Source organism: Pezoporus flaviventris, unplaced genomic scaffold, assembly GCF_033815535.1.
Source record: "Pezoporus flaviventris isolate CSIRO_AGI_PZ_B2104156 unplaced genomic scaffold, CSIRO_AGI_Pfla_v1 ptg000002l, whole genome shotgun sequence".
In the NCBI taxonomy this organism is placed as follows: Eukaryota; Metazoa; Chordata; class Aves; order Psittaciformes; family Psittacidae; genus Pezoporus; species Pezoporus flaviventris.
The window spans coordinates 51,735,762-51,755,938 of record NW_026892550.1 but is presented as its reverse complement, the minus strand read 5'-3'; the positions used below and the strand labels follow the sequence as shown (position 1 = coordinate 51,755,938).

Here is a 20,177-nt window from a genome sequence, read left to right as displayed (position 1 = left end):
CAACCAAAGGGTTTCTTCAGCACTGCTGCTGGCTTTGCCAACCTTCTTTCACAGCCCTTGGTGTGCGGTGTGGTGCTCCTCCCGCCCTATGGCTCTCTGTCCAATGCTTCCCCCACCCCATTTCCCTTTCTTCCAAATGCCTTTCCTCCTGTTCCCGGCCCCTGCCCATCTCCACACACTTCCTCAGTGCCCTCATCCCTCCTCAGGTGCCAGTGGTTCCAGGATGCTGATTCTAGCAGCAAACCTGGTTGCCATCTGGCAGCCCCAGTGTCATCTCTGTCCATCTGTTCCCTCTGCTTTCAGTAATGCAGATATGTAAAATTGCATTTTGGGAGTGTTTGCTGGTTGTTTGGATGTTTTTTTTAATGCAGAAAGCCCAACCTCGCTGACACAGTTTAATTTCCTTCTTCTCTTGCAGTCAAACAAGGTGCCAGTGGTACAGCCTTCTCATGCGGTTCACCCTCTCACCCCTCTTATCACCTACAGCGATGAGCACTTTTCCCCAGGGTCGCACCCATCTCACATCCCCTCTGACGTCAACTCCAAACAAGGTGAGCCTGTCCTATGCCAGTGTGGTGGGGGTGCAGAGTGGTCTGTGCCCCCGTGCTGCTGATTGATAGAGCTTTTATTGTAGCAGTTTAGAGGGAGTGTTCCAGGTGTGTGTGCCTGCTTTCAGAGATGGTGATTCTGACATGATGCTGATATTTAACTTGGCTGTTTAAATCTTGCTGTCTTGAATGTGATAATTCGGGCTTGCTTTACTCATCAAAATCTTTAAAAATCTCAACAAGCAGCAGCCAGTCCTTACCATCCTCTGTGGTGCCCAAGGCTTGCAGCGTGTAGACGCAGAAACGTCAGTCGTAGAATCATAGATTGTTTTGGGTTGGAAAGGACCTTAAGGTCATCTAGTTCAACCCCCCCTGCTGTGGGCAGGGACACCTCCCACTAGACCATGTCACCCAAGGCTCTGTCCAGCCTGGCCTTGAACACCTCCAGGGGTGGAGCATTTACAGCTTCTTTGGGCAACCCATTCCGGTGCCTCACCACCAAACAAAGATCCATAGATCCTCAACTTGGCATGTCAGACCAGCCCCTCTCCAGGTTGGTCTTCAGGCCCCTGGGGAAGCAGCCTTCAAGGTGCCAAGCCCAGCCTGTGCTGAGAGCTCTTGCCCTGGTGAGCCCAGGGGTTTTCTGGGGAGGGTGTGCTTGTTAGCACTGGGAAGCAGGAGCTTGGAAGGGAACATGATGGTTGTTGGGGAGGTGCAAGGGGAGGACTGACTGACCCTGGTTGGCATGGGTCTTAGCTGGGGTTTGGGTTAGAGCCTGAGGAGGAAAAGCTTACGCAGGAGAGCTGGTAGCCAAGAGGGAAGGAGAAGGAGCAGAGGGTTTACAGAGGCATTTACTGTAGTTGGGACATCTGTGCATGGATGTGAAGTCTGTTGGTGGCAAGACTGGTCCTGGAGGGTGTCTCTCCCTGCCTCTTCCAGCACTTGCATGTCCCACCACATGGCGTGACACCTAGTTGACAAGATCATGAAGCTCTGCTTTACCTGGGCACACATCCACATGCGCAGTTGTCCCATTTTTCTGGAGTGGTTTCCAGCCACCATCACTGAGGGAAAGAGGCTTTTTTTAGTTCTGACTTTCCCTGAATGCCCTGGTTCTTATTTTGGCCTTGCTATGCAGATAATAACATGGGCTACATTCAGAAGATACCATGGCCTTGTGGCTGTCCGTGTGTTTTGCTTTTTGTTGGTTAGTTTGTTGGGGGTTTTTAGGGAGGGAGAATGAAAAAAAAACCTACTCTGCCTGGAAAGCCTGGCCTGTAAATACATGTGTAATATAATTTTCAGAGTTGGAAGAAGCAAACGGAGATGTCCTGTCCTCATTTGTCTTCCTCCTTTGTTTAAGTAAGTGCCGAGGAGAAGGATGGCTATTCATGCTCACTCCTTGAAATCCCAGGGGTGCTGCACATTAGAGAAAGGGATTTCCACCTCTTGCCCAAGCTGGCTGCAGTGTCTGGGGCACACCCCACTGCTGCAGTTCATGAGCTCAAGGGGTTTTCACCTACTGCATGATGGGTTCGCCCCCCTGCACCAATATTCTTTGCCTTTACCCCTACGTTTGTCCTTCCTGTCCTGCAGGCCCAAACTGAACACTTGGTTTGTTTTTTCTGATGGTTTTCATCTCTTCTGCCCTTTCTCACCCTCTCCCTTGCCCAGCCCCAGTGCATGCCACCACTCACATCCCCACTCCTGAAGGTCTCCAAGCCTGGCAAGGGGCTCTGCCTGGGGCCAGTCAGGGGTATCTCTGGTGCCAAGCTTGTGTCCCTCTGGTGTTCCTGAAGGGGCTTTTGATTCCTTTGCTCAGTGTCTAGTGAAGATAGGGATGGATAATGTGGGATGGAGACTTCTGGTTGTGGCTGTGGCTGTCTCCTTGATGTGTGTGGTCCTTCCAGACTCCCCGCTTCTTCGCCGCTGGCGTGTGGGAGCAGCCCCAGTGAAGTGGCCCCAGTTGCTGCAAAGAGAGGATTTTTTTATTTCCCTTGGGTCCTCTGCCAAATACCTCCAGCCATTGTTTCTGTCCTCACCTCCCACTGTGGGTCTGGAATGAGGCACTGCCCTGGCGCCCTAGCCCTGATGCCAGGGTGCCTTCCTCTCACCAAAATCCCCCTGCCTGCAGCACTGCTCCTTGCACCTCAGGCACTTTGGAATGGACACACAGCCACTGCCTTGCTGAAGGTGGTCACTTCTTTCTTTCCCCTTCTTCTTTCTCCCCCTTCTTCTTTCTCCCCCTTCTCCCCCTTCCCTTTATGTTTTCCTTAACCCTCTCATGCACAAGAACTTGCTCTGGAGAGCATTGGCTTTTCAATAGCTGCATGTGTTCCTGCTGGGCATTAGGTAGGGGGTAGCCCCTCATAAGGGACCAGAAGTTTTATTCTAGCAACAATCACTGTGTGTTAGTGCAGAGAGAGCAACATTGTCTCCTTGGGTCAGAAATGTGGGTTTGGGGGAAGGAACAGCCCAGCTCCCTGTGCAGAACATGGTCTGGCAGGGGCCAGGTCATGTTAGCACTCCCAGGAGCATCAACCGTCACTAGAGATGAGATGCTGTGCTTGGTTTTCACCTTTGCTCTTGTTGTGTTTTGGTTTTCTTTAAACTGCTCTGAAAGAGCATTCCCTCTCACATAAAAACCCAGGGATACGTAAAGTGTTCCCTCTCCTGTCAGCCACCAGCTGGTTTTTAACACCTTTGAGAAGACAGCTGGACAGAAATCCGATCCTCAGCCAGGTTGTGGTCCCAGGTCTGGGAATTAAGCGATTTTGAGACAGTAACACTGCCAGTATTTTTTCCCGTCCTTTCCTGGTCACAGTCCTGAAGGGTGTTCTTCAAATCTTGTAATTAAATTCAGAAGATTTAAATACAGACTGGGGGTGGGGAATAAATCGGTAGCATCAATCTATAAACCAAGTCTCAAGGTAGCACACACTCAGTCTTGGACCTTTGGAGTGTCACCACATAAATATTTAATGCCCTTTTAAAGCAGCTGATTGAACATGTGAAGTAGACTTAACAATTCCTTCTGCTTCAGCCCCCTCTTCCCCAAACACATTTAAATAAACTGATGTCTTTCTGGCCTCTGCAACTGTAATTCCACGTCTCCTGGGGGCACAAGGTTTAGGTGAAGAATGGAGACCACAGACCCTTTTGGGACAAGGATTAGCTTTAATCTTGAGGTGATTCTTGCAGTTGTAGGACTCTGTGTTCTGGGGAATGTGAGCCGATGGATCATTCCTGATGGGACTCTTATTTTTCCGTGAAATACTACCAACGCAAAACAGATTGACCTTGGAGCCCACAGGAGTCAACTTGATGAAGAGCTTAGTTGGAGCTGGAGTGACAATTGGAAGCCAAATGAATCATATCAAGTGTGACCATTATGGGCCTGAAAATGATTCTTAATTAACCACTGATCCTCCGTGGTAGCAAGTTTCCAAAATCTGTGAATCCATAAGGGAACCCGTGAAAATGTACAAGTAGCAATTTACCTAATCTGATAGCTCTGCTGTGCTGCCTCTTTGACAACGCTTTATTTTCTTCTTGTTTCATGCTGTGTTAGAAGAGGTCTTCAGGATCCAGCTGGGTTTGGTGAAACCATTGGCAGGACAGTATTGCCTAACGCACTTTTCAGGAGATCTAAACTTGCACCAGTACTGGCCTGTACATTTATTTCCTCCTTCCACTTTGTTTTTTCCAGTATTTCACTTTAAACTGCAATATTGTGTGCAAGTTATTTATTGTTTTAAAGGTGACACGGGTAGCCTTTTGCTTTTAACACTAACCAGGAAGGTGGTTAGTTCTTATCCAGAGCCCTAATTCCATCACAGCTTTGGCTGTGTTAGCTGTGAACTGAAGCTCACATGTAGTATTCTGAGGGGAAAGTCATTCATTCTTCTGTGCTCTTTAACAGGCATGTCCAGGCATCCTCCAGCTCCTGATCTCCCTACCTTCTATCCCTTGTCACCAGGGGGGGTTGGACAGATAACACCACCTCTTGGCTGGTAAGATCTTTTAGCTTCTTTTCAGACAAAGGCTCATGTTCACACCATTTCCTGTTGTTGAATCAGTTGCAGCCTTTACAAAATCAGAATGTTGCTGCAGTAAGAAATTACTATGTTATTTTAGTTGAAAAGATCAAAAAATGATGATCTTTGAAATGAATTGAATCTGGGTTTTGAACACGTACAGAAATTGAAGTGTGTAGATTTCACTTTGAAGTCGATATATTTCTTATGGCTCAGATTTGTGGCTCTTGGCATTTGGAAAGATAGCAGAAAACACTTCTCAAGGAATTAAATGTGATTTTTTTAATAAACAAAATTGCAATTACTGAGGGGAGGGGAGGTGAGAAAGAACTTTGAAGTGTGTGTGAGGGGGGAAATCCACCCAAATGGATAACAAACTTCTGTAGTTGCTGCTTTTTACACTTTCTACATGGAGGGAAGCCTCTGTCATTGGGAGATTTTGCTGCTCTTGCTAATACTAGCACTCTCGGGTTCTCTCTCTGCCACTCAGGGTGTCATTTTCCTTTAGGAGGAAACACATGGTATTTTCAGAGTAATTGATTTGCCAGGATGCTTCACGTCTGCTTGGGGTAGAGAGGTACTTGCCTTCAATGCTGCCGAAGCAGGGAATAAGGAAACTCTGCAACAATTTCAGTGCTTTTGAATCTGTATCGTGACTTGTCTGTGCCCAAGCGATGCGGGGGGGGGGGGTGGTGTTATTTTTTGATGTGTTTATGGGAGGGGAACATGATCCAGGTGACGACAAGCACAGAAAGTAGAGAGCAGAAGATGATGAAATGCTGTATTGCTGGCAAACCTTTCAGGAAGTGCCGCATGCCTTTTTGCAGCAAATTATTATCAGAAACCAAACTAAAATACGGAAGTATCTGACCCTGTTTTTTAAAATAATATCCCCCCCCACCCTGTCCTCCCCATTCATTGCTGCTCAACTCAGTCTCCACCTTCACCACCAGGCAGTTCCTGGCAGGCATTTTCCAGATGTGGTCAGTCATTTCTTCTGAATGGCTTCTTGATACAGAGGCTGGGGGGATGGAAGAGGGAAAAGAAAAAGGAGACACAAGATCTGATGTTATAAGACACGTTCAGCGGGACATAGCCACCGTCCCTTATGCTGTACAGCTTCCAGCTGCCTTCTGTGCAGTGGCACTGCTGAGACTTCCACTATTTTCTTTTACCTTTTTTTTTCCCCTTCCCTTTAAGCACTGCTCATTTCCAGTAATGTAATCCAAATGTGAAACCTGTATTCTGAACCAATATCCCTTTTTTTCCCCTTTGAAAACTGATCTGCCAGTCAATTTGTAACTGATTGAGTAGGATTGATGTGTGCAGTGATCTTTCTGGGCTATTTCAGGTATTTGGGCTGAACTGGTATTTGTTTGCATTATCATAGCATGCTACTTCAGGGTGTTAATTGTAGTTGTGACCTGAACCACTGCTAACTGAAAGTAACCAAAATCCAGTGATGATGATAAAAATTAGAGAGTCCAAATGACAGGCTGGTGACAAAATATTCCATATATATGGGAGAATAAAGAAGGTAAGAATTTCACATAAGCATGGATTGCAGAGTTTGCTCTTGAAGTAGTTAAGATGGACTTGTGCTGCTGTAGGCTTCTAGGTGATTGTGGTTGGGTTTTGTGTTTTGGTTTTGCTAATCAAATAAACTTCCACTTTCTTAGAAAAGCTGCCCACTTGTACTTCACTATAGCAGATGCAAATGGGAGAGTCCCAAGTTTTCAAAGGCTTAGAAAACCTTTTGAACAGTTTTATTAGCTTAGTAATTCACAGTCTGGTGTTCTTGCACTGATCTACAGTAGAACTATTTGGAATAAGATACCTCTTTCCTAAGAGCTAGTTAACCGAATCTAATTCCAGTGCTTTTAAAACTAGGTGAGAGAGGGATAGAGACAGAGGAGTGTGCATGCGGGGGTGTGTGTGCACTTGTGCTTTGGGAGAGGAAGACTGGTTGTTTTGCTTTCCTCCCCAGTGGCAGCCTGGATTGGCAATCTTTCAAAAGCAAGGGAGAAAGTCCAAAGCATTCAAGTACTCGTTATCTTTGAATACAGCAGAACTCTTGAAAGTTTTACCTATTACTATTTATTTGTGACTGGTAGTGAGTTCCCATCAAGTGCTTGTAACGCTAGAGTAACTATTGAATACCGTATCATATGATTGATGGGTTCCTTTCTTCTGTGACCTCAGGCAAGGTCAGCCTGTATATCCCATCTCGAGTGGATTCAGGCAGCCCTATCCATCCTCACTCTCAGTCGACCCTTCCATGTCCAGGTAGGTGTAGGAGGTGAATGACTGACTGGGGAGTAACTGCTGGCATTAGAGGGCAAGTTGCTCTTCTGCTTGCATCTTGGTCTGCCTTTGCTTGCTTTTCAGTCAGCTAAAACTTTATGCACATTTTTTTATTTAACTTATTTTGTGTATATACAGTTTGCCTGGATCCCACACTGGTCTCATTCAGCATTTTCTTGGCAGTCTCTGAAGTACTGCAATTAGGAGCACCAGTGAATTGTCAACAATTAATTGAGCTGTTTCATCTGAAATGAGTCGTTAGTTCATTTCTAGATATAACATACAGCGTGCATCCTTGAGTTTTGCTCATACAAGTATGCAACCAGGTGGATTGTCACTCTAGTCTGCGTTCTGTAGTTCTAATTTCAAAGTTGTTGGTAATTAGTCTTGAATCATTTAGGTATCGCTCCGTGTTGAAACTTGCTCGCAAGTGGGTGTTTCATAGCCCAAAGCCACTAATGGCAGGGGATGCCAGCACAGTGTGTTTGTACTGGTGTGTGAATCAGGCACTGTGTCTTTGTGTCTAAGTGCAAGCAAGCAATGCTAACTGAGACTTGGCCACAACACACTCCAGACCTCCTCTCCTCTGCTTTTTGCTTTTACTCTAAAGACAGCTTCTACATCCTGTGCTTGGTGTACACAAGGTTGCAATGTACCATTCTTGGGTTGTTGTTTTTTTTGTGTGTGACTTGTAGAAGACACATCCTCTTGCACGGGGATTTAAGACAAGCCACTTGATAAGCGATGGGTTCTCTTGCTTCTGTTTGTGTGGGCTCCTTTGGTTTATCTCTGTTCCTTCACTTCTTTACAGGGGAATGATAAGCATGTGCCTATCAGGGTGATCGGGAAGAAAACCAATTCTTTCTCCATGATAAAATGACTTGCTTTGGTTACTGGGCTTTGTGTTTGCTTTATTTTGATGACATGAAGGAAAAGGGCAAAGGGACTAAGAAATGGGGAAAGGAGAGGCTGGATGCCATTCCTTAACCTGCACTCATTCAGCAAATCTTTGTAGTGCAAGCTTGCTTCTGATGTTAATGGTACTTTCCACCAAAATGAAGCATGCAGGTTTTCTGCTGCACTTGACCTTGCAATGCTCAGCACCTTCAAAATCTGTCTCAGGTAACCTTGAGGATGACCTGGATTAGTTGGGTGAGATGACTGAGTTAGTGGTACTTTGGTTTTCTTTTCCATTTTCCTTCTTGTACAAAGCTTTATTTAGGACAAAATTGTCTCCCTTCCATCCCCCCAGATGCAGGGGGGGATGCAGTATTTTTAAGATTTATTGTTATTTTAAGCATTTCAGGCAAGGATAGTGAGTTAGGTGAAGTGATGTTAAAACCTTTTGGCTTAACTACCTTGAAAAGTAGGAGATTCGTTAGAGAGCCACCAGGGACTTCTTGAAAAGGCTCCTCTTCCATTTTATTTGTTTCTGCATGGCAGTTCCCTCCTTTGCCTTGGCTGGTGGTGGATATTTTGAAAATGTTTATATCTTGGTGTGGAAATACAGCTTTTGGTTAAGAAGTGCGTATTTTTATTGCTAGTCAGCGCAACAGTACATCCATTAAACCTCATGTTTGCATTGCTAAAACTGTTTGCCTGAAAGGTAATAAAATAACTTCTTTACAATCAGACTGATCTGTTTGTTTGCTTGTTTTTCTTCAATAAACGGGCTACAATGCACAAATCTTAGCCAAATATTTTTCATGCTCTCTTGAAGAATTATCTCCCATTGCAAGCTCCGTAACATTTGCATTCTTGGGGCACCCTGCTGCTGTCATACGTGTTTGATGCCAGTCTTCAGCAGGGTTACAGACCTCCCTTTGTTTTCTCTTTTAGGTTTTCACATCACATGATTCCTGGTCCTCCAGGCCCTCACACAACTGGAATCCCTCACCCAGCTATTGTAACACCTCAAGTAAAACAAGAACATCTGCACAACGACAGTGAGCTAATGCATGTGTGAGTCTGCCTTTCTGCACTAGCCCTTAACCTATAATGTTTAAGAACTAACTCTATCTGAAGAAGAGTCAAAGGTATATAATAAGGGAAAAAAAAGTGCCTTTCATGACCTCTTTGAATTTTAAATCTTCTGTAACTAAAGCAGAAGATATGGGCTACTGTTTGGGAAGAGTAATGAGACATGAAGCCATTTTCCATTTCAGTTCAGCACTTTTTTAGCTATTGGCAACAATCACCTTGATTCAGATCTAATCGCAGGCCTGTCTACCTGTGAATGTTGCTTGAGTATGAACTCACAAATTTCTGCTGGAAAAAGCCTCCACTAGTAAAAAGCAGCCTACTTGCTTAGTGTGCTTGGAGGCAAAAAGATGGAAAAAGAAGTGGACGAGGCACTATCCTCCTGCCTGTAGCAGTGGTCTTTTAGGGTACTATGGGTAGTCTTTCAAAAAGAGAATTGAGACAAGCGATGAATTTGGAATGGATTCACAGCTCAAATGTTATTTGCCAGAGAATGACAACCTGACATACTTCCTGAGTGTTAAATTAAGTCAGTTCTCTGAAAAGATACGAAAGTAGATGGTACATGACCACTGAAATCCTCATTCTTACTACTTAAATGCTCCTGTAACCACAGGTTGGTAATTTTCCACTAGGGTTTTCTAGGCTGAAGGTAAATGGATGCTTTTTTTCCCCTCCTTTCCCTTTCCCCCACCACGTTTTAGGAAGCCTCAGCACGAACAGAGAAAAGAACAAGAGCCAAAAAGACCTCATATTAAGAAACCTCTGAATGCTTTCATGTTGTACATGAAAGAAATGAGAGCGAACGTTGTAGCAGAGTGTACTCTGAAAGAAAGCGCAGCTATCAACCAGATTCTTGGCAGAAGGGTATGTACAGGAGGGGGTGTGTGTACTCACGTGTGCTGCTAATTTGTGTGTGTTTCCCTTTAGTTGGGTGCGATAGCTCACTTTCTGCTTGAGGTGCTAACTAATGTGCAACTATCAAATTAGCTATAGAAGATAAAACATGCAACTAAAATAAAAGCAGCATTAGCAACATCATCAAATTGGTGTCTGTTCCACTCATGTTATGGTGTCAGCACCTCAGACATGAAATATCCTTATTCACGCATGGAAGGAGTATTCAGATCACCTTCTGGGTCCTCCCTGGGGCTGGTGTCCATCAGGGCATGAGGGGATCATTCAAAGTCCAACACTGGATGCCAGTGGACATGGAACTCAAAAATGAATATAAGGTGGTTCAATTGTAAAGTCATGTAGGTTGGGAAGGACTTGTGGAGGTCGTTTAGTCCATCAGCTGCTCAAAGCAAGTCCAGTTACACCAGGTCACTCAGGGACTTGTCTAATCAAGTTTTGTATGTCTCTAAAGTCATCAGCTGAGTACTGATGATCCCAGTACATGTCCCAGAGACTCGCTGAGAACCGTTTGCTTCTGTGGCATTGTAGGCATGTTTTGTTCTTTCTGTGCTCCAAGAAAGGTATGCAGGTCAACCCACAATTGCAGACTACATATGCACTGTCAGTGTTCTTCTTCCAAGGGAAAGCAGCAGAGGTAATGCCCACTTTGCCCTTGACTGTCCCAGAAATGCAAAAAGGGATAACTTTTGTACCAGTCTGAGTAGGGATCGTTTATCTCCATTTTGGTAACAAATCAAGCCCCAGTGCTCCTGCTTTTTCTGCAGCTTGGACTCCTTTCAAGGTGCTGTTCTCTGTGAAAGTACCTAAAATTCCACTTTTACTATAGTACAAACAATGCACAAGTTATCCACTGTAATTGCTTGGGGATTAATTATGTTTTGTGTTCAGTCATCCTGGTCACTATTTACTATACCCTGTGTCACTCCAGAGAAGGAACCTCTGTTCTCAAGAGCTGATGCTTTGCATGATGCTGAGCTCTATGACAGCATTTAATATTGCTGCCTTCCAGTTTTGGAATGCACATGTGGAGTTTGAGAGTTGCAAATAGGCTGAACCACTGTGCTTCCAGTAACACATCGAACTTGCCAAGTCAAGACAGACTTGTCTTTAGTTCACGTCTTCTGATGTGTAACAAACCAACATATTAAATCATACAAATGTGATCTGATTTGAAATCCTAATTCTGTAAATTATTCTTGCGTGAGTGTCTTAATGATTTCACGTCTGTCTGGTTTTTGGGTTGGGTTTGGTTTGGGGTTTTTTATAACATCTTCTTCTCCCCTGTCCTCCCATGCGTGTTGTCAAAGTCAAACAAGACGACATGTTGAATGCTGCCACAGTGGAACCTCATTCTAAATAGGTCTTTCCTCTTTCTGATTCAGGTCTATGATAGGTATTTCAACAAGAACAAAATGATTCAATACTAACGTAGCTGCTGTCTTTTCAAATGTGCAGGTTGTGAGGAGGTTTTGGGCTTTGGTTTTGGTGTTTTTTGAGTTACATAATAGCAGGAAATTTATCCCTACTTGGCTACAGAGGTGAACTTGTGTAATTTGGAAAACTCCAGTTCTGTGGTTTCTGTATCTTACAAACTTTTTGCAGTTGCCATTTTCTTTCCCTCTATTACAACAAGAAGAAATCGAAAAGCAAGTACCTTGAAGCTCCATACTTAGAGGTGTATTTTGAAACAGGAGCCTGCTGATGCCTAGAAAGCCCTCTGCATTGGCATTGAAAACCCATGTGTAGCTGCTGCTTAAAAACAAGACAGCAAACGCTTCTATGGTGGGGAGCTTGCTGCCCTTTAAAAGCAGCACAAAACCTTTCTGTTTTGTCAGGAGCAAAGGGGGGTGTGTATGTTGGTGGTTTTTTGGTTGGGTGGTTTTTTGGGGTTTTGTGGGTTTTTTTTTGTTAAGTAGTTCTGGAAAAGCATGGTTCTGTGAGCATATTATTTGGTGAGCCCTGTTTCCATAAATTAATTTTGTCTTGCTGAAGGCACTTGGCAGTTGCAGAGCTGACAAATGCCTGAAACTTGGTTAATAAACAGGGGTGCTTGCAATTCCCAATGAATTTCATTTTTGCAGCAGGGAAGGACTGAATCAAAGTCACAGAAACACTTGCTCAAGTCGTCTGTTGCCTGGGTATGAGTTATTTCCTAGTCTACTGCTATGTTTATTTTATTTGCAGTGGCATGCTCTCTCCCGTGAAGAACAAGCGAAATATTATGAACTAGCTCGTAAAGAAAGGCAGCTACACATGCAGCTTTATCCAGGCTGGTCTGCAAGAGACAACTATGTAAGTTGAAAAAATTAACCTCCTTTACATAACTTTTTTCTTTCTTCTTTTTCTCTTTAACTTGCAGAAAGTTCTGGATGTAGGGATGGTGAACAAACATGTAACATAAGGCTTACATGTGTTTGCATTTCAAGCATTCAGGAAACTTGGGATTTTACTGTTGTTGTTGAGATGCTTCTTATGAAGGTCATGTTTTTTTGAAAGGGAAAAATAAACATGGAAAGTTGTGGGTTTTTTTTTCTAGGACAATGGTCAGCACCGTCTGAAAGCTTAGGTTCTACTGTACGTCTATGAATTTTCTGTAATTTTCTATTTGATCACTTGCTATCCAGAAATCTTTCTTAGACCTGAGCAAAAAAGGCATCTCTGTTTTACAAGAGAACCAAAAGTCCAGGGGTGTTAATGCAGGCTGAACTTCAGCTGAAAGTAGTTCAGAATGGTCCATCTCTGAAATAAAGCCCGTAAAATCTGTATAAATAAATTTGTGCTGAATCCTGCTTTTATACTGTTTGGTGAAGCTAGAAAGTTTTCTTACAATTACTGTTATTTTGTAATTAAATCTCAAACAAGTGTTAATAGCATGCTGCACAGCTTGCAATGCACAATTACACAGTTGTGCTTACAATGAGTTGTCAGTATAGTCATATGTTAAGTTATGAAACTCAGAAGCCACAATCCTGAGAGACTGATCCTAGCCTGAGATCTGGGCTCCTTTCTGTCCCCCCATCAGCTGTGGCATTATTTATTGTGGTCGGAAGTGCACATGCTATATCTGGGTCAGTTTTCCATCTGTATTAGGTGGTCAGTAGTTTTTCAGTACTTCTGTCATGTCTTGTGGATGTTAAAAATTGAGGTACCTAAATACAGTGACAATAGAAATCATAGAAACTGGCACAGAAGACATTGACACAGGAACTACGCAGATGCCTTGGCCTTGCCGACATCCATGCCCAGTTTTGTAAGCACAGACACTACTGCAAGCCCTAGCAGCTTGTTTCTGCCTGTTTTATACAGTCATCTTTTCTAGTAGATGAGCTGTCATGACCTTACGCAGGTAGGGTTTATTTCCAGTAACCAGACCACGTCAACAGAGCTGTCTTGAAATACAGCTGGGAACAAATAGGGCCTTAATGATATACTCCTTGAAAAGGATGGGATTTCAACTGTCTTGAATGTACTTGCTGGAAAATCAAACCACTTTGGAGCCTGGTCTGCTCACGCTTACTGGACATCAGCCTTCAAGAATGTCCTGTGATGTTTGGTCATGTTGACTCTGAGAACCTGAGGCGTGTTGCCACAGCTTACTGCCATACAGCCTAAGCGGTGGACTGCAGTTTCTTAAATGCCTTGATAGACATTAGGAGTGTGTAAGGTGGCACGTACGGATGCTCTCTTTGATGTGCTTCCAGCCTACATCCTGTGTGGAAGTATAGCTCTGACATATTTCTGTCCTACGTGTTACAATGGAGAATTTCACTACCTTCCTCTCGCAGTCCTCCTCTGCCTCTGTAGGAGTGCGCATCATTCTTGCAGTGGTGGTGAGGTGGTAATCATAATAGATCATGGTTTATCACTGAAACATTTCCAAGTACGTCATCTGTTGGGTTTTTTCCTTTTTTTTTTTTTTGCTTCAGTTTTTCTAACTTGAGCAGTCAAAAAATGAAATTGCATTCATTCAGCACTGATATTACTGCAGTATTTTGAGAGCTGAAAGTGGCATAGGGGTGACTCTTCTCTTTTATGTGGCTGAATTTCACAAAACACTCCAATTAAAAAATATATGCTACTTCGTTTTCTTTCTTCTGTTTTGGTTGTGCCTGGTTATTCAGGACTTCAGAAATCGCAAGAAAATGTGAAGCACTGCTATTCAACTGTGGACAGTATCTGTGTGATTTTTATTATGTTTCGATTACTGATGCCCAAAGAAGTCCTGCAAAGTTGTGTGACAGTCATGAGAATCACAGTGTTTTCATGATGTAGTGATGTCTCTGTGTGTTGGAGTTGTCAGAAACTTCCTCATTTGGAAACGCTGACAACTAGTTTTCAGCCCAGCCTTTTCCTTCTGTTCCTCTGCTTCTGGTATCTCATAGATAGACCTCAGATAAGCTTTCGGTATGTTTTGGCAGCCTGCTGTAGGGAATAAAACATGGTTTTCTTTCCATGATTTTCCATGTTAACATCTGCATTAATGCACTTTTCTCTGTAAAGAAGTGTTGGTGCCTAAGTGATAAAGCATACAACTGTGAGTTTCCAAAGCCCTTGAAATCTGCTTTCGAACTTCTAGTCTTGGTCCTGTCTTTGGGAGCTCGCTCACAAGGCATTGCTCAGCCTTGTTGCCAGCCTCAGGATAAATAAGGACAGGAGCTTGAGAATCAGGTAGGCACAGACTGTCAGAGCAGACTAGAGACTGCTTAAATTCATCTGCCATAGCTTCACTGGAGCCCTAGCTTGGACAGCCCTTGCTGTTCTTCTGTGAGCACTGCAGTGGTTTGAGGTGGTTTCTCACATCACCTGCTGTCCATCCTGTTGCCTTGTAGAGCTAGCTAATGGAACAGTGTGTCCCTCCACCGTAGCCCTTCTCATGCGTGGCTGCTGTGTGCCATGGTCTACACTGGGATGTGTGTTGGCAGCTGCCAGCTGTGCTGAGTGCAGTAACCTCTGGCTGGGGGGCAGCAGAAGGATGGACAGTGGGCTGCAGTCCCACTTACAGCAACTGCACCCAGGTTTGCCCAAACTCACTGGTTAGATCCTCTCCTGGCAGCTTGAAGGCTTCTTTGAAAAAAATTAATGGATAAGACTTTTTTTCTATTTTTTTTTTTTTTTTAATAAAACAAAACCAAGCAAACCCAAAGCTTTGAATGACAACACAGGTCAATAAAGAGAAGTCACATGGAGGAATATCAAAGTGGTAATTAGGGCAATGCAAGATGACTGAGGTTTAAAACTGTGGGTCTAAACTGACCTTTTGTTTCCTGAAAGACACTGTGAACTGGGAGCTCTGGCCTTTTCCATAGATGGGGGTGCAGGAGAAGGCTTGAGTGTGTGGGTTGGCGTGATGAGCCTGTGCTAGCACACTGGTGCCAGTGTGGTGTCCGAGAAAGACAGCTGCCAGACGTCCATTTCTGTCCTGCACCTCAGTCACATTAAGGGTGCTCTGCTATACAGCAGTCTGCTCTTTGCCTGTTGCACACCCGTGTTTTCCTGGCACAGCCCCACACGACTTGGCTGTTGTTAAGATACGGACATTATCAGTGCAGTTTTAGTTGGCTGGTTTGCACTCCGGGGACAATCATGGTTGTCCTAGGTACTTTCAACACCCTGTCTGCTGTTGCCATGTATGACAGTGTACATATCTGAATGTGTGAAGAGTGCTTGTAAGAGCCATAAATTATGGTATCGACATGTGTCATCAGATTATTAAGCGTGAGAAGCTTTTTAGATGCTTGCGGCTGCCAGCGTTGGTTGAAAAAACTGCTGGAAATTGCAATTCCATGTGGATATAAAAACATGTATGGCGCATGTATTTCTCCATAGATGCTCAGAGCAAAGCTTGTTACCGTTGAAACACTTGGAAGTGGGTTAGAAAAGGTTTTAGCTACCTCAAAAACAACTATTCTTTCTTCCTCACCCCTTTCTGAATGTGGAGATAGCTTTTTTTTCAATTTTATAAGGTGAGGAAGCGAGAAAAGAAAGTTACATGCATGTAACAGTATGGTAAAATTTCCTATTTTTCAGGGAAAGAAAAAGAAGAGGAAGAGAGAAAAGTTACAGGAATCAGCATCAGGTAGGCCATGGCCAGCTCTTACTTACCATTCACCTCAGGTATATTTCAGAAACCAGGCTTGCACTATCTAATATTTACATGCTTTTCTCTTAACACTTGCTTCTGATGGATGTTTTAAGATACTTCACTTTGAATGCAAGCTCTTGAAAATGCACACAATACATGTCTCCTTTCCCTTACACCTTTCTGTGCAGCATCCTGATGGCATCAACATCTTTGGCTGAACTTGCGCATCACTGTCCTGCTTTACCTTTGCTTTTCTCCTCAGTCAGTGTTGTATCATCCTTAGACGTAACTATGTCTCAAATACTGTGTGGGATTATTGGACACTGGAAACTCTACACTGACCTTTTTGTAGCCACTGTATTTTTCTAACATTGTATTTTACAGTTCTGTGTACTCTGCTGCCTAATAGGCTGGCTAAAAGCATCAGTGAGGTCTCTTCTTTGCCTGTAAAACGTATACAAAGAAACACCCTGTTTTCCCCAAGAAAAATGGCTGGTATAAGAACCATAAAAGCAAGCAAACAACAAAACCAAAATCACAAAAGAAAATCCACGTAATGCTGTAGCAAACAAACTTATTTGGAATGTGCAAAAACTCTGTAACAGAAATTTGTTAAAGGAAAACAATCTTCTACAGGTACAGGCCCCAGAATGACAGCTGCCTACATCTGAAGCATGGTAAGAACATCTCTAAAGCTTTCCTGATGATAAAACTGAATTGTGAAATAAGCTTTCTTATAAATTTTATGCAATAATATGAATTTAGCAAAAATTGCAGAAGTATCATATCCCAAAGCTGTTGTTACTTTGACTACTGATGGTTTTTATACCGGCTATCTATTAGGTGTTCACCATTTCACTTCTTAACCTTCATATTGTCAAATTGACCATACCTCACTGACGTGCTGCAAGTCTGCCTGGGAAGCACAGGGATGGGTTTATCAAACAGTGCAAACCCTCCCAGCCAGCAGACTGTCACAGTTCGCAAGAGCAGGCTAGACACTGGCTTTAAGTACATTTTGTGTGCTGACACCTACAAGATGCTGGCTGGCTGGGTACACCTATGTACTAACGAAACATCTGCTAAGAAAGTGGGACTGTATTTCAGTTACAGCAAGAATTTAGCCCTCAGCTGTACAGTGGTATTTCATGTGTGCAGGTTGGTTTGTTCTTGTTGTATTTCCAGAGTGTTTTCTCTCATCACATTATATCGTCTGCACCAAAAGTGGAATGATTAGTGATTACACACATCCAGTGACACCGTCTAGTCTGCTTGTGAGTGCACACAGTGCAGTGTGAACCTCATTTTATAGTGTTTGCGCTGGAAGGCTGGTCCTTCTCTTCTTCTCGGTGTGATAATGTTCCCTAGTAGGAATGACATTCATTTGACAGAATAGTTGCTTCCACACTGTCTAATTAACCCAGACTGCTCTTGGAACACCCCTAAGAATTCCAGGAATCATGAAAAAAAGGAACACTTTTACTAAAGTCACCAACAGCATTGGTCTCTTTTATCCCCTCTGCCTTGTCTGGCTACATGATGCGTTTGGCACTTGGGGTGGTCAGCAAAGCAGCCTCCTGTGGCCCCTCTGCTCTGCTGGGACTTTCAGCTAGAAGACAAGTTAAGTTTGTTCTGTGCAGTGTGTCAGTGTCAGTCTTTGGTTCAAGCATCTTCTGCAGTTACACCATTTTGCTGGTTAGTCTAAACTTGGTTGGGTTTAAGACCTTGCTTTTTCTTTAAAGCTGAAATGAAAATGTGAAATGCATGCTCTGTTTTTTTTCTTCCTGCTAAGCAAAAGGTTTTCAGGCAAGCCGGAGTCATGCTGATTGTAGATGGGGATTGCAGCATTTGGGTTTTGTAGCCTACACAACAAATGTAGCTGTAAAGTATTGTTACAGTGACTGCCATAGGTATTTAAGAAGTACCTTGAGTTTTATAACTGATGTTTCAGTTTAGTTACCCAGGCCCATGACTGTTGTATTTTCCCTTTTGATGTCAACATAGTACCAGTAAGCAAAACACACATAATTTCATCTGAATTGATGCCGAGTGTTTGATTGGGATCAGAATACAACTATGGTTCACATGGCAGTTGAAAACCAGGGGATATTTGGTTTCTTGGATGCCTTACATTCTAAGGATGAACTCCTTTTGATGGAGCTTCTGTTTGCATTTTCCGTAGTAGAGGATGCGTGTTCTGAGCACATGGGTTTTCTCTTTCCCTTTTACCTTCACACCCCTCCCTCCCTCGCTTCCTTCCTTTCTCTCCCTTAAGCTCTGAAACAGTATGGAAACTGTTGGTAATACCTGTCTCTGTCCTTGTGCGATTTGTAACACAGAGTATGAGAACAGTGGGTATCTTCTTCCACTGAAGGGGAAGTGTGCTGTTGACTCCATATATGCACGTGTAGGCAGCCTCACTAAATGTCATGTGCCAAGTGAGTATTCTCCACTGGAGACATACAGATGTTGCTCTAGCTAGAAGTAAATGCACAGAATGATTTAGGGAACCTGAATCAGCCAGCCAGACTTCAAAGTAAACTTCTGAAGGTTAAGACTCTTGCCCTTTCCAAGCCTAATCCAAAGAATGTTTTGCCCACAAGCATAATATCTTACCAGGCCCACAGCAGAGCTGTTGTAGTCTTTACTGGATGAAGATGATAAGTTTGGGAATGCCTTTCAGTGAGTGCTGCAAAGAGCTCTTGAAGACAGGAAAACACTAGCTTTCTTACTTGTACAGATGGTGCAAGGAAGAGGGGGAAGGAGGGTGGGAGGTCTGGGAAGGAGACAAGCGTTCTGTTATCTGAGAATAATCAGAAATGAGTAGGTGGCAAGACCAAAGAAAGAATCTCGAGATCAGCACAAAGGAGATCAGCCAGGGCTGTAATTACGGTGATGTAAGTGAGAAGGATGAAATAGTGGGAGGGTTGTGTGGTGGGATGTTCAGAGGAAAGTAACGGAAGAGACATGCAAACAGAAATGATTTAAGATACTGTGAAAGTTTTGGGTGTGGGGCTTTTTTGTTGTTTTTTATGTCCATGAACACTTCAGCACATAACTGATTCTTAAGGTGAACCTCTCACCTGCTTTTTGGCTTGGCCATCATTTGACCAGTGATGAAGTGAAGGTGGTAGCGTTAAGTTGCCCCTCTTCCCAGGGTTGTACACAGCAGCTTCACTTCTTATGGCTTCACTGCCATAAGATTTATCTGAGTTCCACAATCTCCTCTAGCTGGCCGAATGGCCAGTTTGTAAAACATTTTAATATTAGGGTGCTTTAGGAATACCATGACCTGGTGCTCCATTCTTTGCTATATTATCCTGGGATACTCCAAGGCATGTCACCATTTTTGGAGAGTTGGGTAACTGTCCCCAGGCAGGATCTTGTTTTCAGTTGACATGGCCTAACACAATGTTTGATGTAACTTATTTGTTGCAAAAATAAGTTGTATTTATTCTCTCCTTTGAAATCAACCAAGAGTTGCGTAAGACCTGATAATGCTAAAAATTACTTTGGGAGAAGCCTGGAGGGAAGGGTAGGTGAGAAAATCTAAGATTAAGGACAATGTAGAAATTATCTGTTGTACACCTTTCAGAAGGGTGGTGTTTTCTTATTATTTTAAGCACAGCCTTCTAGAAGTCTTGCAAATGGGAGCAATTCTGTGTCAGAAGTGAAGATATTTTATTTCCTATCCAGTTTGACTTTTGGAAGGGAAAAAAGGCTGATTTTTTTTTAGCATCCCATGAGTATTTTTAAATCAGCAGGAAATAGAAGGGTTTTCATTAGCATGAAAACTTGTAATTGTTCTGCAACATGGAAATAGTTAACTTCCTATGACTTGCTACATACAGTAACTGTAAAAGACACATCATCTGACATAGGATAGGATGCAGTTGGGAAGTCCTCACAAGCTACATAATTTAACATTGTGTTTTGGAGTATCTTCAAGGGCTAAAAAGGGTGATAGAGAAGCTTAATGGACATTTAATGGACAATTGAAAACCTGTGAGATGTGTATTTGTGGCTTGCAAAATTCCATGACAACTGGCATTTAGATTAGCAAAGCTTTCAAAATGAGAAAACTTTTACTAACACTGATTTACACCAGAAGTACTTAAAAGGATCAGATTAAGACTGTTTAACTTTAAACAATGAATTGTCTGTAGAATATTTCAAACATCCTACACGGAAACTAGAGTCAAATTTCGGTGAAGAAGTGATTTTTGGATGGTGTTGTTACAAGCAATTTATGACTAGAATATCTTATTACTTAGAAATAAAATGGAGTGAAGCTGTGAAAGCAGACTG

The 20,177-nt window shown here is 43.2% G+C and overlaps 1 protein-coding gene across 5 annotated transcripts in view; it reads left to right on the top strand.

Moving 5' to 3' along the window:
• LEF1 (lymphoid enhancer binding factor 1) overlaps positions 1-20,177 on the top strand; it is a 69,834-nt gene that overhangs the window by 41,315 nt on the left and 8,342 nt on the right. For 2 of the 5 annotated variants that reach the window (XM_061478393.1, XM_061478370.1), the window contains 7 exons: positions 419-551; positions 4,471-4,561; positions 6,788-6,871; positions 8,729-8,851; positions 9,574-9,736; positions 11,972-12,079; positions 15,815-15,863. In XM_061478393.1, coding sequence (XP_061334377.1) covers positions 419-551; positions 4,471-4,561; positions 6,788-6,871; positions 8,729-8,851; positions 9,574-9,736; positions 11,972-12,079; positions 15,815-15,863 — 751 coding nt within the window. Of the gene's footprint in view, positions 1-418; positions 552-4,470; positions 4,562-6,787; positions 6,872-8,728; positions 8,852-9,573; positions 9,737-11,971; positions 12,080-15,814; positions 15,864-16,505; positions 16,547-20,177 lie in introns of all 5 variants that reach the window. The other 3 variants (XM_061478377.1, XM_061478386.1, XM_061478380.1) reach the window with 3 other exon arrangements.